Source organism: Bombus flavifrons, chromosome 10 (assembly GCF_040668555.2).
Source record: "Bombus flavifrons isolate JBK064 chromosome 10, iyBomFlav1_principal, whole genome shotgun sequence".
Taxonomy (NCBI): domain Eukaryota; kingdom Metazoa; phylum Arthropoda; class Insecta; order Hymenoptera; family Apidae; genus Bombus; species Bombus flavifrons.
The window spans coordinates 13,309,615-13,322,373 of record NC_138451.1 but is presented as its reverse complement, the minus strand read 5'-3'; the positions used below and the strand labels follow the sequence as shown (position 1 = coordinate 13,322,373).

General features: G+C 28.5%; 1 protein-coding gene across 5 annotated transcripts; it reads right to left on the bottom strand.

Annotated features, from left to right (window-relative positions):
- Positions 1–1,395: 1,395 nt before the first annotated feature.
- Positions 1,396–12,740, bottom strand: Fmr1 (synaptic functional regulator FMR1). 5 transcript variants are annotated; one of them, XM_069121827.1, is made up of 14 exons: positions 12,544–12,651; positions 12,095–12,147; positions 11,203–11,353; positions 10,947–11,110; positions 10,683–10,848; positions 10,484–10,554; positions 8,812–8,883; positions 6,772–6,919; positions 6,487–6,624; positions 6,271–6,414; positions 5,971–6,181; positions 3,804–4,019; positions 3,444–3,542; positions 1,396–3,282 (listed from the first exon to the last, which is right to left on the bottom strand). In XM_069121827.1, the coding sequence occupies exons 1-14, from the start codon at positions 12,592–12,594 to the stop codon at positions 3,095–3,097; spliced, it is 1,872 nt and encodes a 623-aa protein (XP_068977928.1). In that variant the 5' UTR covers positions 12,595–12,651; the 3' UTR covers positions 1,396–3,094. The 5 variants fall into 5 exon arrangements, with proteins under 5 accessions (XP_068977928.1, XP_068977930.1, XP_068977929.1 ...); XM_069121830.1 differs by having other exon boundaries at positions 3,097–3,278; positions 12,544–12,740; XM_069121829.1 differs by lacking the exon at positions 3,444–3,542 and having other exon boundaries at positions 12,544–12,740.
- Positions 12,741–12,759: the final 19 nt, after the last annotated feature.

Here is a 12,759-nt window from a genome sequence, read left to right as displayed (position 1 = left end):
CTCTGCTTGAAAACATTTGATATAACACCGCTCAAATAAAAAATCTTAAGTTTAATCAGATTAAATTAATATTATTTGTATATTTTGTAATTATTCTATATACTTTTTGTGAATTCTATATGAATAAAAAGTAATTAGAAAATAATTAAATATTTCATTCTTTAAAATTAATACTATGTATGCACAAATATGAATATTTTCTTATTTCACGCAAAATATTTATAAAAGCACAGTTTATACACCTTAATACTAGATTGTGAAACTGTTATTTAACAATTATTTAAAATTCTTTATTAGATGCTATTTGTTTAGTAATTAATAATATCGATGAGATAATTTATCTGAATATTAATTTTCAAGTTATTATAAATAGTAACATTAATTTCATATCTTTTAACATATGATTATATATTTCAGTTAGAAGTATATGTTAGCTATTTACTGATATGAAGATAGAAAATTGATATATAAACAGTAGCTGCTATATTATTTGATTTTCTGAATCAGTAATGGAATTTATGCTTATTTGTATTATGTGTATTTTGACTTGTATTGGTTCCTTATTCCTAGCACTTTAAACAATTAAAGATTGTGTCCAATAATTAATATAGTTTAGAAATATATTTTATGAATTTGTTTAAGTTTAAAATTAATTTTGTTTAAAATTATATGTATATTCATGAATTTAAATACAACAGTTCATAATAACATAAAAATTTATTTTGTTTGTACTTGTAAATATTATAATATTTACTTGTAATTTGCAATAACTTTATTTATTAGTAGCCATATATGGTTTTGAGATCACACAAAAATTTTTTCAACTAATGCAACTTAAATCTTGTATCATATGTTAAATTTCTGTATGATGAAGAAATATATTTTTGTTTCTTTTACAGAAGCAAATCATACTTATGATAAATTATTATATGATAATAATACCATATATTTCTCTAAGAGGTATTATAAAAAATAATACCCTGATTTTTATCCTTTTCCATAAAAATTGATAATTTGAAATTAGACGATTTCCTCAACAATAGAAATATACAGATTTTAAAAATATATAAATCAGTTCTAGTATAGTTTTATTCGTTTTTATCCAAAACTTTTATGTAATTAAGTAACGCTAAAAGTTGCAAATCTTGTATAAATTAAGCGATTGTTACTTAGTGCTTTAAATTAATGTAGAAATTGTTTTTCTTATGTATTTTTAATATTTCTTAATTTTTTTTGTCATTATAAATAGAACTAGTAATTAGATGTTAACATTTTCAGACTATAAATATTTTAAAAGCTTCATAACAAAGATTAAGCGTAATAGTCATTATTTTTAATAATGGATATGTTATGGAAGTTAAGGATAGGGATGAAGATTGTAGTTTAAAACGACTGTTAAGATTAAAAAACGATTATCAATGTTTCGAAAAAATTGTGGTTCATCGTACTAATGACCGCTCTATGTACAGAAATGTTTTATTCTTAAATTATGCACAAATTGCAATCAATACAAATGTATCTGAAACAAGCAAGTTGGGGGATGTCTCAGTTTTTTTGGCTGCCATAAGAATATTCAGATAAAACGGCAGCTGTTTTATAATGTGTCAATGTGTTGCATCAACCGCCATGCGTTTTTGCAAAATCCTTAAGACATGTCCGATTAGTTGTTGTCATATCCGGAAGAAGAGGCAGCTGTTTTAAATTGACAAATAATCAATTTAAAACAGTTAGCCATATCTATTTTATAGCTTAGTATAGTAAAGCTAATGTATTTGTTCAGACATTCACATTTCGACTAAGTAGTATTATAGTAATAAAGGTATGCGCTAAGTCTGCACTTCAGCTAGATATCATAAAACATGTATCATTCCTTCTCTGGCACATCATACATTGGTATTACTAAGTATACGTTTACTTTCTTTTTAAATCATGCGAAACAATGCAGAAACGAACGTCATATCAAATTCTAATATTTGATATAGATGCTTAGACTGTAATAAAAAAAAAAAGACTAAATTACATGAAAAGTGAACCCGGAAATAAAAACCGACTTCCTGCGTACACTCATTTGTGTTTTTCCACAATCAAATAAGTCATTTTAGCATTCATGGTATTATTAATCAACACTCAGTATTGAAACATAAAAACCTAGTGTTGTTAAATAACTCTACTAATAATCGTAAACCAAAAAAAAACTCAATCTTGTTAAGTAAATAGAAGGAACATCATTGGGAACACCTTTTAACCAAGACTTCATGCAGCTGCCACCTACCATTGTTATAACTAACAATGGAATCCATCTTTTTCTTGCACCACATCACGTTTCGTCCTAGTTTTGTCGCAAAATATTTTATACCCGGTATGTTCAATTATTGTGTGTTTTCATTTAGATATGAACACAAAATAACACAAAACACGTACCTTTGCTCATAACATACATTAAAATATGTTAACACTTTTTTTTATTATTTTCTAACAATCATTGCAGTGTTGAAAGAAATAATAAAGAAGAGGAACAAAAAGAAAATCTATTAAAATGGATTATATCCTGCATCTTTGTACGTATTGTGTTATTTTTTCATAAATATAGCGACATATCTAGGCGAAAATTATTCAAATTGATAATTGACATACGAGCCACGAATATCCAGCCTATTATTAGATCATTTCTCAAGTGATTAAGAAGTACTTTATAGTACATCCGAATTACTGTCACACAAGTTGGGAGCTTGGTATAAAAATGAGGCACAGTTTCACAATCAGGGGATTCCTTTTTACCAGATGCTTCTACTATCTCCCAATGAATGTATCCATATATCAAACATGATAGCATAATCACTATCATTAAACTAAACCATGCATGGATATTAATATGTGTCCTTAAATGTGTTTAAGGAGAATGACGATTTCTTAAACAATTGTCATATTCTTATCGGTAGCAAACAGTCTTAACAACGAGCGTAGACTAATCATGTCGCGATCCATAATCGTGTAGTCCTTGCGTAGGTATGCGTCATGTTATGTGCTGGGTGTTAATAGCTCTCATCAGGTGTAGTGTTATATGTAAGTAGCAGTTGTCGATCATAATGGTTATTTAGCCACTGGTACCATTAACCAGAGCTTCTTTAGGCTTATTGCTCTGTTGCATACGAGGATGGCGAGACCGTAATTCTCTTTGGCCTTTAGGCCCTTGGGAACTGTTATTAGTAGCAGAAACGTCATTTGCTGGTGTTCCTTCTTTACTAGTTACAGTTGATTGGTCTCCTGGGCCGGCATTGCTGCCTAAACAAATATGTAGATTAACTCTGAGTGTTACTGTGTAAATATCGATATTCATTCTAAAACATTTACTTAATATTGTACTTAACTCTTATACTATATCTAAACCGATCGTCCTAAAGGAATATTATATCAAATTAAATTTTTCAATTTCACGTGATTACCTTTTTGATTATTTGTTGGTGTAGAACTACGTTGTCGAGAACGTCGAAGCCGTCTTCGCCTCATGCCTTTAGGTCCTCCCTCCACACTTGATACAGACTCTATGCATACGCAAACCATTGTGACCATCTTTTTATAAAGTAATATAAAAGAATTACTGAAATTCAAATTTTTATAGAATTGATTACGTAGAAAGCTATATCGCATTAGTAAGCGTGCATTAGTAATCATCGTTGATATTGTTAGTGTTAGATGGTCACAAGTGTTTGTTTCACAATCCATGCCACTCTCAAAGAACTTTACCAATCTTTAGGACGAAACGGCTGTTCTGTTATACAATATTATCAGAAAAGTATTGTTACCTCTATCAATGCTTGAAACGTCTTGACTATCGAGAACAGTATCTTCATCATCGGTTGTTCGACGGCGTTCATCTCTACGATCTCTACGTTGAGTTGGAGGACGACCTTGTCTACCACCCATGTACCCTGAATTGCCTGTACCTCCTTGATGACCACCTCTCGGAGGTAGATCCCTTACTCGGTCTTCACTACCATCTAACGTATCTCGACGTAATCCTGTAAATTAAACCATATTTATAACAAAAATCAAGTTAAACCTTGAACATAAAATGATGAACACAAACATCTTAATGATTTTGTAAAACAAATGAAATGATGAAAGATTAGTATCCTTACTTGTAGTTGATGATGATCAATGTAGCATTTAACACATTAGCAATGATGCTTCCCATTATAATAACTAAGGGTATTAATTGGGAGTGAAGAGGCATCTTTGGAATCAAGCTCACTAATTTTTTAATTTCTTCTTCTACCGTTAAATATACTTATATTTGCATAAATTTGTACAAATTTTTACGAAAACTAACATATTAGCGTGTAGTATTAAATCACAGAAGATAGTTTTATTAGATTACATTAATGTAATTAAAAGTATTTGTAAAATTCATGTGATTGTTACTACCTAATATTTCATAAGTTAAAAATCAGATTCACATGGAGTATTTTACAAGGTAAATTTTATTATAAAACGTATATAAGTACATTTTTTAATAAGAATAATAACATAATTGCTTCTTAATTTCTTATTTATCAATTTGCAAACGACCTAATATAGCTAAGATAACACTTAATTTTGTTAACGTTTAAAAAGCAATTAAAGTTAATTACATTTAATGTATTATTTAGTTAAATGAAAGGATCAAAAGTTGTTATATAGGTACATGTTATATATAAATTTGAGGCGGAATACTTGTTAATCCATAAAAAGTAATTACTCTTAAGATATAATATTTGATTAGACAATTCGCACACAAAACGATATTATGTACTTTATTTATTATGTCAAATAACCAATAAATCAAATGAATCATACACCGCGAGTTACTTAGCTACTACATGCATTTCCATTAAACACAAACATGCAAATGCATATGGTTGCAGTTATTTCCTATTATGTTATAATTCCATGTTCTATGTAATGACATGTTTACAAATGCGAATTGTTGATATATCTATAGATATTAACTGAGGCAATATAAAGTAATTATGACAAAAACAATGAATTACGAATAACGATATACAATGAAAAACTAAATAGCTGAAACGGTTTTATAACAAGTATAGTTTTAAATCTATATAATTAAACAATGAAAGATACTAACAACTGTAAATAGTTATTAATAGAGGCCAAATTTAATTTGAATATCATGAAATCATGAATAAAGTAATATATTAAGAACAAAATTATTCTCTTTGTATATGTTTTGATCAATGTTTTCTATGTTTATATTGATACATTTACAAATTTTTGAGATTTTTAATTTGTTAAATGTTATAAAGAAACTTGTAAATATATTATTTAATGGGTATTTGCAAGAATAAAGTACAGTAAAAACTCGTTTATCCGAATCCCTAAGCAATTATTTTATTTATTGGGCTCAACAGATAAAATGAAAATAATTCCTTAGAAAATATTTATAAATCCAGAAAAAATTGTCTTTTTAAGCAACATTTTTCAATGTACAGTTATATATGCAATTTATTTTATCTATCAGTTTCTAAATGTAAAGAAATATTTAAATACATACAATTTTTCAACAGGTTATAGAAAATAAATAGTTTATTATGTAGTAAAGATGGAATAAATTACGTATGATAAGCTACGTATATGTTACACAAAAAATATATTTGCATTGAATTGAGCATTGAATAAGTTAAGCAGATGATATCGGGGATGAATATCGGATAATTCGAATTTTCATTTATTCAGATCAAATAATCATCCCACCAAATCCGAATAAATGAGTTTCTACTATAAACCTTGTATAGTAATAATCCTAGTACTGATTTTAACTTCAACAATTTATCAAATGTTACTTTGTGACAACGCGCCCTCTGTCTTTAAAATCTCTGGGTTCTCTACTGTCTCTCGTGTTGGGTCCACCGCTTCTGCCATTACGTTTTTGTGTGTTCTCTACATTGTTGATATAGTCAGTAATAGTATTACCGGCATTGTGTCTGGTGGGAGCCCTACCCCTGCCACCACGTCCACGAGATTGACCACCACGACCTCCACGACCTCCACCACCTTCTTCTGGGCCTGTACTCATTCCTCGTCTTGTTGGAGGAAAGTTGGGCATTGGTCCTGTGGTTGATCCGTGCATGTTTCTTAATTGTTGATCTATTTCTAATTTTTCTTGACGCAACTGTTCTACTTCCTTTAAAACAAATAACACAAAATTACAAAAATATGTGAATAAACAATAATATCTATAATATATTATATACACATTTTACATCATTATACCTTCAAATGTGCCAAATGATATTCCAACAACATTTTGGCATTAGCAATACTTTCAACAGTGCCAACAAAGACAAAGGGCACCTGACCTTCTTCCCTTGGAATCGTTGGTTGAGGTTCGTTGTCTCCTTCTATTTTAACTCGTACCTAAAATTTATAATATTTGGAATTACATAATAAGTATTCTAAAAATTGCATTAATGCTAATACAATACTTACCACACCACTTTTGTCGACAATTTCTTGTATTATACGACCATTTTTTCCAATCACCTTCCCAACCAAAACACGTGGTACTTGTATAGATTCTTCACTATATTCAAGCAAAGAACGAGCTTTTTTAACAGCTTCATGTGTCTGCAATTCGGTAAGCATATACCATTTTACGTTTTTGTACAGAACCTTAACAATTTATAATTCTTGAGTAATTTAATTCATTAAATGAAACATAACGTAATAGAAAGAAATGATGAAAGAAAAGTAAAGATTTATTTCAATTTTTACCTCTCCATAGATTTTAAATGTGCATGAATTTTCTTCTAACTCTATATTTGTAATTCCATCGACCTTCCTTGCCTGTTGAATATTTGCCCCATGTGCACCAATCGCTAAGCCCATCAAGTCTTCCCGGACATTAAATTCATCTGTGTATCTAAAAAAACAAAATTTTGTTTTATATATTTAGCTCTAAACATGTATAATAAGCACCTTTTTCTACTGAAACATTGCAGAATCCATAATATATATATATATGTATAATATGTTAATATACATATGTTAAATTACTATAGAACAATTCAAAATAATATTTTTTGTTTAATGATATTTTAAATTAACGAATATCAATTAAATACTGATATAAAGTTTCTGATCGATATCAACCGCGGATAATAATAATGTAGCATATAAGTAATTAGTTATATATATGAATATTATTAATATATCCTAATAATATCGTATAATCAAATTTTGATGTTTAATAATGCAAAATTTAAATTTTCATTAGTAACATGCAGTCTTACATTATTACGCGCACATGTTATTACATTACAATACAGTGATAATGAACATAATATTTTAATGAAATTTAAATTCCTGTCAGTGGCTTGCATTCTGGCAGATAAAAGTAGTAATACAAAAATGTATTATGAGGTAGCATCAAATGCATATAATATATATTACAAATTATAATAAAGTGATACTCAAGCAAAGATTTCAAAATTATTGTTAGATATACTAACACCAGAGTAATTTGATTTTTGGACATTTTCTACAAATTACGTAAAGGTGAAATCGAAATTTATGACTTTTTAACATGCAATACATGTTTAAAAATTTGTTTATGACACATAATATGTGTGCATACATACACTCATACAAAATACTTATATATATTTTGATGGAATAATAAATAAATATGTATGTATATAAACTGGTTTATAATAAACAGTAATATAATATGAATATCAATTTGAAACAATAAAATCATAGTGAAGTCATTGTAAAAGACATGCATACATATCTTTCTTATGAAAATAAAGGAATTGTATTTTAAAATATATTACAAATTTAATTTGACTTATAAATTTTTGGAAACTTTAAATAAATAATCTTAATAACAAAACTTTTATCCTTCTGTTCAATTCAACTTCCTAAATCATATTAATAAAAACAAGTGTAATGTGTCAAGTTTTGAATAGTACTTGAAAACAATATAATACGATAACAAAGCAAAGATAATTTTTTAATCGAAAACAGACAATATAATTGTTTTGATTTAAAGAAAGTTTATCTTAATATAATTAGAAAAATATTTGCTATTAAGTTTTTTACTTTATATAAGTAAACTGTTTTGTAACTATGATATAACATGAAGGATTATAAAACTAATATAAGTTGTGTAGATGTTTGATAAATGAAGATGGAATGCATAAGTGATATCACATAAATAAAACTAAAAATATTATAATAGCCTACATGATAACTATTCATGTATAAAAGTTTCACATTGATTATGAAATATTGTTCTACTTAAAAATCCTTATTGAAATTTTATAAATTCTTTAGATTTGGAAATATATTAGATAGAGCCACCATTTATTCAGTTCTTTATGCAAAACACTTAATATATCAGTGTTTCTCAAACATTGGCAGGCTAGAATATAATTTCTGATATGGGATAAATTAATAAACTTAAAACTCTATCCAAACACATAAATATATATATATATATATATATGTATATAAAGAAAAAAAGAAAGAAAAAAGAAAAAGAAAACAGATCACAGCTACACGTTTATGTTCGTTTACTATTTTATCAACCACGCAAAATTTTGCTACAGAACACATAATAAGTAGAAAAAATAAACAATAAATTTTGTATGTCAGTGTACTTAAAGCATTTGAGTTTAAGTGAATGATCTACACAACGCCGAAGCATGCACATTTATAGTGTAGTTTCATTTTTCATTTGAAAAATGCAGCTGTGTGATTTATCATACAGTAAGCTAAACTTAAATCTAAACCACGCTGCTGTGATCTCACCTTGAATTTGTTTTCACTCCTGCCTCAAAGTCTGAGACACGCTGATATATAAAGTTTGAAGATCTAAATTTGCTGAAATGAGAAAGAAACTCTTGGTGTAACTTATTGGAAATTCATATATAAGATGGCCCTATCCTATGTCCCTGCCATTCTGTCTGTTTGCGCCTTACTAATAAATTTGAGAAGTTTTATATAAATTTGCTTTCCAGAATATTTATGTGAAATAATTATTCACAGTATTCTTATACTAATACTGAGACATAAATAATATTAAGGCATTGTACTATTTTTTATATGTATGTTAGTACACTTACAATTTGAAAATAAAATATAACATTGCATATTCATTTTATGCGTTTTTTCTTTTATATATTAGACATTCATAGACATACCTGTGTAAAAAAGAATTAGTATCCAGTGTTAGCATTAAACGATTTCTCCCCAATTTCTACTAACTTCCTAAGATTCATTAAATATTATTATTCAATCAATGAAAAATTATACAAACCCGTTATCTGAATGTATGGAGGTATGTGTATCTCAATCTAAAAATATAATTTTATTAAGAATAATTATAGCGTTCGAAAGTATGAAATGATAACTTTAAAAAGAATTTAAAGTTATCCTAATTACATGTATTAATAGCTGAAACATATAATGACATTGTTTGCTGCAGGAACACGCAAAGCATCTAAAACTACAAAGATATTTGTGACTCTTTATATGATTATTAATGTACAAGTATTTTGCTGAATGAATTTTGTTTCAAATTAATTCATTATGACATACGCTATATGACGGGAAAAATAATTAAAAATTTTTATGACATTTCGAATAAGTGTGTACATGTATATATGTTTGCAAATACATGCATATCTAATGTGTACTTTATAGTACATAAATTTAATTATCAGAAATGATCTTGATTTTATTTAATCATAATTAATGGATAAAATCATTTATTGCAAATTAGATTCTGAAAATTGCTATTCGATGTCCCTTCAAACCATTAATTCCTAAACTCTTTTGCATAATTGAAAAATTTACGCTTTTATTGTCTTATAAACACAATGATTAGAAAATTAAAACTGTAAAAAATATATCATTATGTAAATTAAATTAAATTAATCTGATCATGTTACATGTAAACTAATGGTTGTAATCAGCAAACAATGAAAAACATAGCATTAATCTATTTGTAATAAGTAATATTATGAGATAAACAAAAGAATTTGTCAGCACAAAGTGACATTCACTAAAGACAGATGAAAAAACACATTGTGTGCAAATTTATTACTATATGCACATCGTGCTCTTGTGACTGGCAAAAGTATGTAAAATAAGATAACTAACACACAAAGATTTATATGAACTTTGAAAACGTTGCATGTAAAATTTATTAAATATTTTATACACAATCACACTTGTAATATGTGAAAACTAGAGGAAATGTATAATAAATATTTGTAATGTGACTACATAACATTCATGAAAATTATATGATGTTGAAGCAAACATATTAATTAATGATTGGAAATCTTGTGAATTTTTCTGCCAGTAAATGCAAACCACAGACAGGATGGTAACCAGGACAGTGTATGGATAAGGGCAGGTATTTAAATGTCACAAGATTTTTTTTAATTGCAACACCAACTCTAATCTTTTTACTTACCCCCCAATTGTTTGAAGCTTCGTTGACTCAAGTTGACGTGCTGCTTCTTCTGTTCTTTTTAAAAGCAATACCTGTAATATACAAGTAAAATATTGTATAAGATATAAAGATATGTGATATCAAAATATGTTTTTATGAAATTTGTACATTTTATATTATCACCAAGTTGTTTAAGACCAAATCCAATTTTGTAACTCACCTTTTGCGATAAGTTTCTAAAGTGCATTTCTTGGAGCATGCTACTGTGACGATGTAAATTTTCATGACGGGAGATGGCCAGCAATACTCCCCGTTCAGGCACGTATCGGCACACTGCCGCCCCTATCGCTTTTTGAAATTCCTTATGTGCATTTTCCATTTTGGCACTATGTACATTAAATAAGATGTTTAAAATATAATGTACATGCGATCAATATATGTTAATCTTCTACAAAAGAAGATAGTCTTTAAACATGTTACGTACAATTCTCTTAGATCTTCAGGTACTTCTATTTCGATCTTGTGAAATGTATTTTTATCAATGGGGGGATTAGGATTTTTTGCTCTCAGTCGTTCACTAGCTACAATTTCAGTATAAGCGCATTCCCATCCCGAATATTCAACTACTTGAAAACCTCCTTTACTCATCTGAAACAAAATTAAGCATATAAAATCTTGTAAGTGAAATTATTTAAAAATTTTTTCATCGAAATTATATCTTAAAAGAATTTTTTACTAACCTTAATAATGGCCTTCCACCATCCACAGGCTTCATGCTCATTGGACCTAGAAAATACCTCAATCTCCATGTTTTCAGAAAATTCAGGTTTCTGAACATCTGTTGGAGGTAGACGTACTTGAGCAAATGGAAATTTCGATTCTGGTTGCCAGCTAGAATATGAAATATATTTCATTAAATATTATTCATTAATTATCCATAAACAATATCACACAATATCAAAATTTTAACGAAGACAATATATACTTATAAATAATTTTTGATAGAAGCATTTTTATTCATATAAATATATATTATACATATACATCTATACGTTAAAATTATAATTCCTTAGAATAACATCATTGTTGTCATTATTGTTTTGTTAATAGATGTCATGAATATATTATGTTTTCTGTTACATAAAGTATCAAATTTAGAACAAAATAAAATATAATTCTTTGATATATTTACACATTATTAATTGTAATATATTTAAAACTCAAAATAAAATTATTTGTTTTTACGCATAAGAAAGAAACAAAGAAAAAATATACAGTTTATATATATATAATAACTATATATGTATAAATATATATAACCCTTCGTATTAAATTTTAAGTATATTTTACAATATTTATGAATATTTAATATACTTTTTATCATTAACATACAAGAAAAGTGATATATGAAAAAGCCTAAAAAAAATAGTGGCAGCAAATAACATCCATAAAAAATATACAATTTTTGGGAACTGTTGACACAGATATTAGAAATATTAGGCCTCCTATTGCTGATAAAAATAGTATAATTCCTTTGCTCAGGAGACTACACTGTTATTAGCAGAATATTAGAGTGAACCTTCAGATATATTAGCACCTAAACCATCCCTAAGAAATGGAAAACATACTTACTCATTTTCGAATGTAACCAGAACCTCGTCCTCAAAGACATCTGTGACAAAGGCCTGAAAAAATAAGACATAAAACGTAGAAATTTATTCGTTGAAGAATCACAGGTATAACGAGTGGCGTAAGACATTCAAATACAATATATCAAGATGCTTTCGGGGTACAATAAAGAGCAATGTTTTTATAATTCCAGTATCAAGGATATGCGTTTTCATGAATCGGTAGGACATTGAGATGAAACGCAACATCAAATGCTGACGAAAATCACGCCCTGTCAAACGAGACATGGCGTCGGAGGAAGCCGCGTTACCTCGCGAACATTTGAGGGCCGCGCTTTCGCGAAGTACGAGCGTCTCTTTTGTGAGATTAGAACCGCGCCACGGGCCGTAAGTTGGTCTATCCACGGCCTCGATCTTCCGCCCTGTTTTTTGTATACTTTTCACAGAACGAACCTTATAATATGCTCCGTTTTCGCCGCATACTTCGACTGTGAGATCCTCCATCTTGCTTTTGTGTGACGGCTCGCCTCCTTTGCAGCAGGCATGCTAGCGAGCGGGCAGCTGCACGAGTTCGAGGTTGCAAATTTGTTGTTCACCAATCGTACAACTCTTTTCCATGATGCAGCCACTTTATTGGACGGTCTCGTGCAGTGTTACCACTTTCGCATC

Bases quoted from the DNA above. Each gene is read 5' to 3' on its own strand.
- Fmr1 (XM_069121827.1), bottom strand. From the start codon at position 12,594: ATGGAGGATCTCACAGTCGAAGTATGCGGCGAAAACGGAGCATATTAT. The intron at 6,625-6,771 runs GTAAAAATTGAA...ACCGAATTGCAG, and splicing joins CATTTAAAATCTATGGAGAG to ACACATGAAGCTGTTAAAAA. The intron at 6,415-6,486 runs GTAAGTATTGTA...TATAAATTTTAG, and splicing joins TTGTCGACAAAAGTGGTGTG to GTACGAGTTAAAATAGAAGG.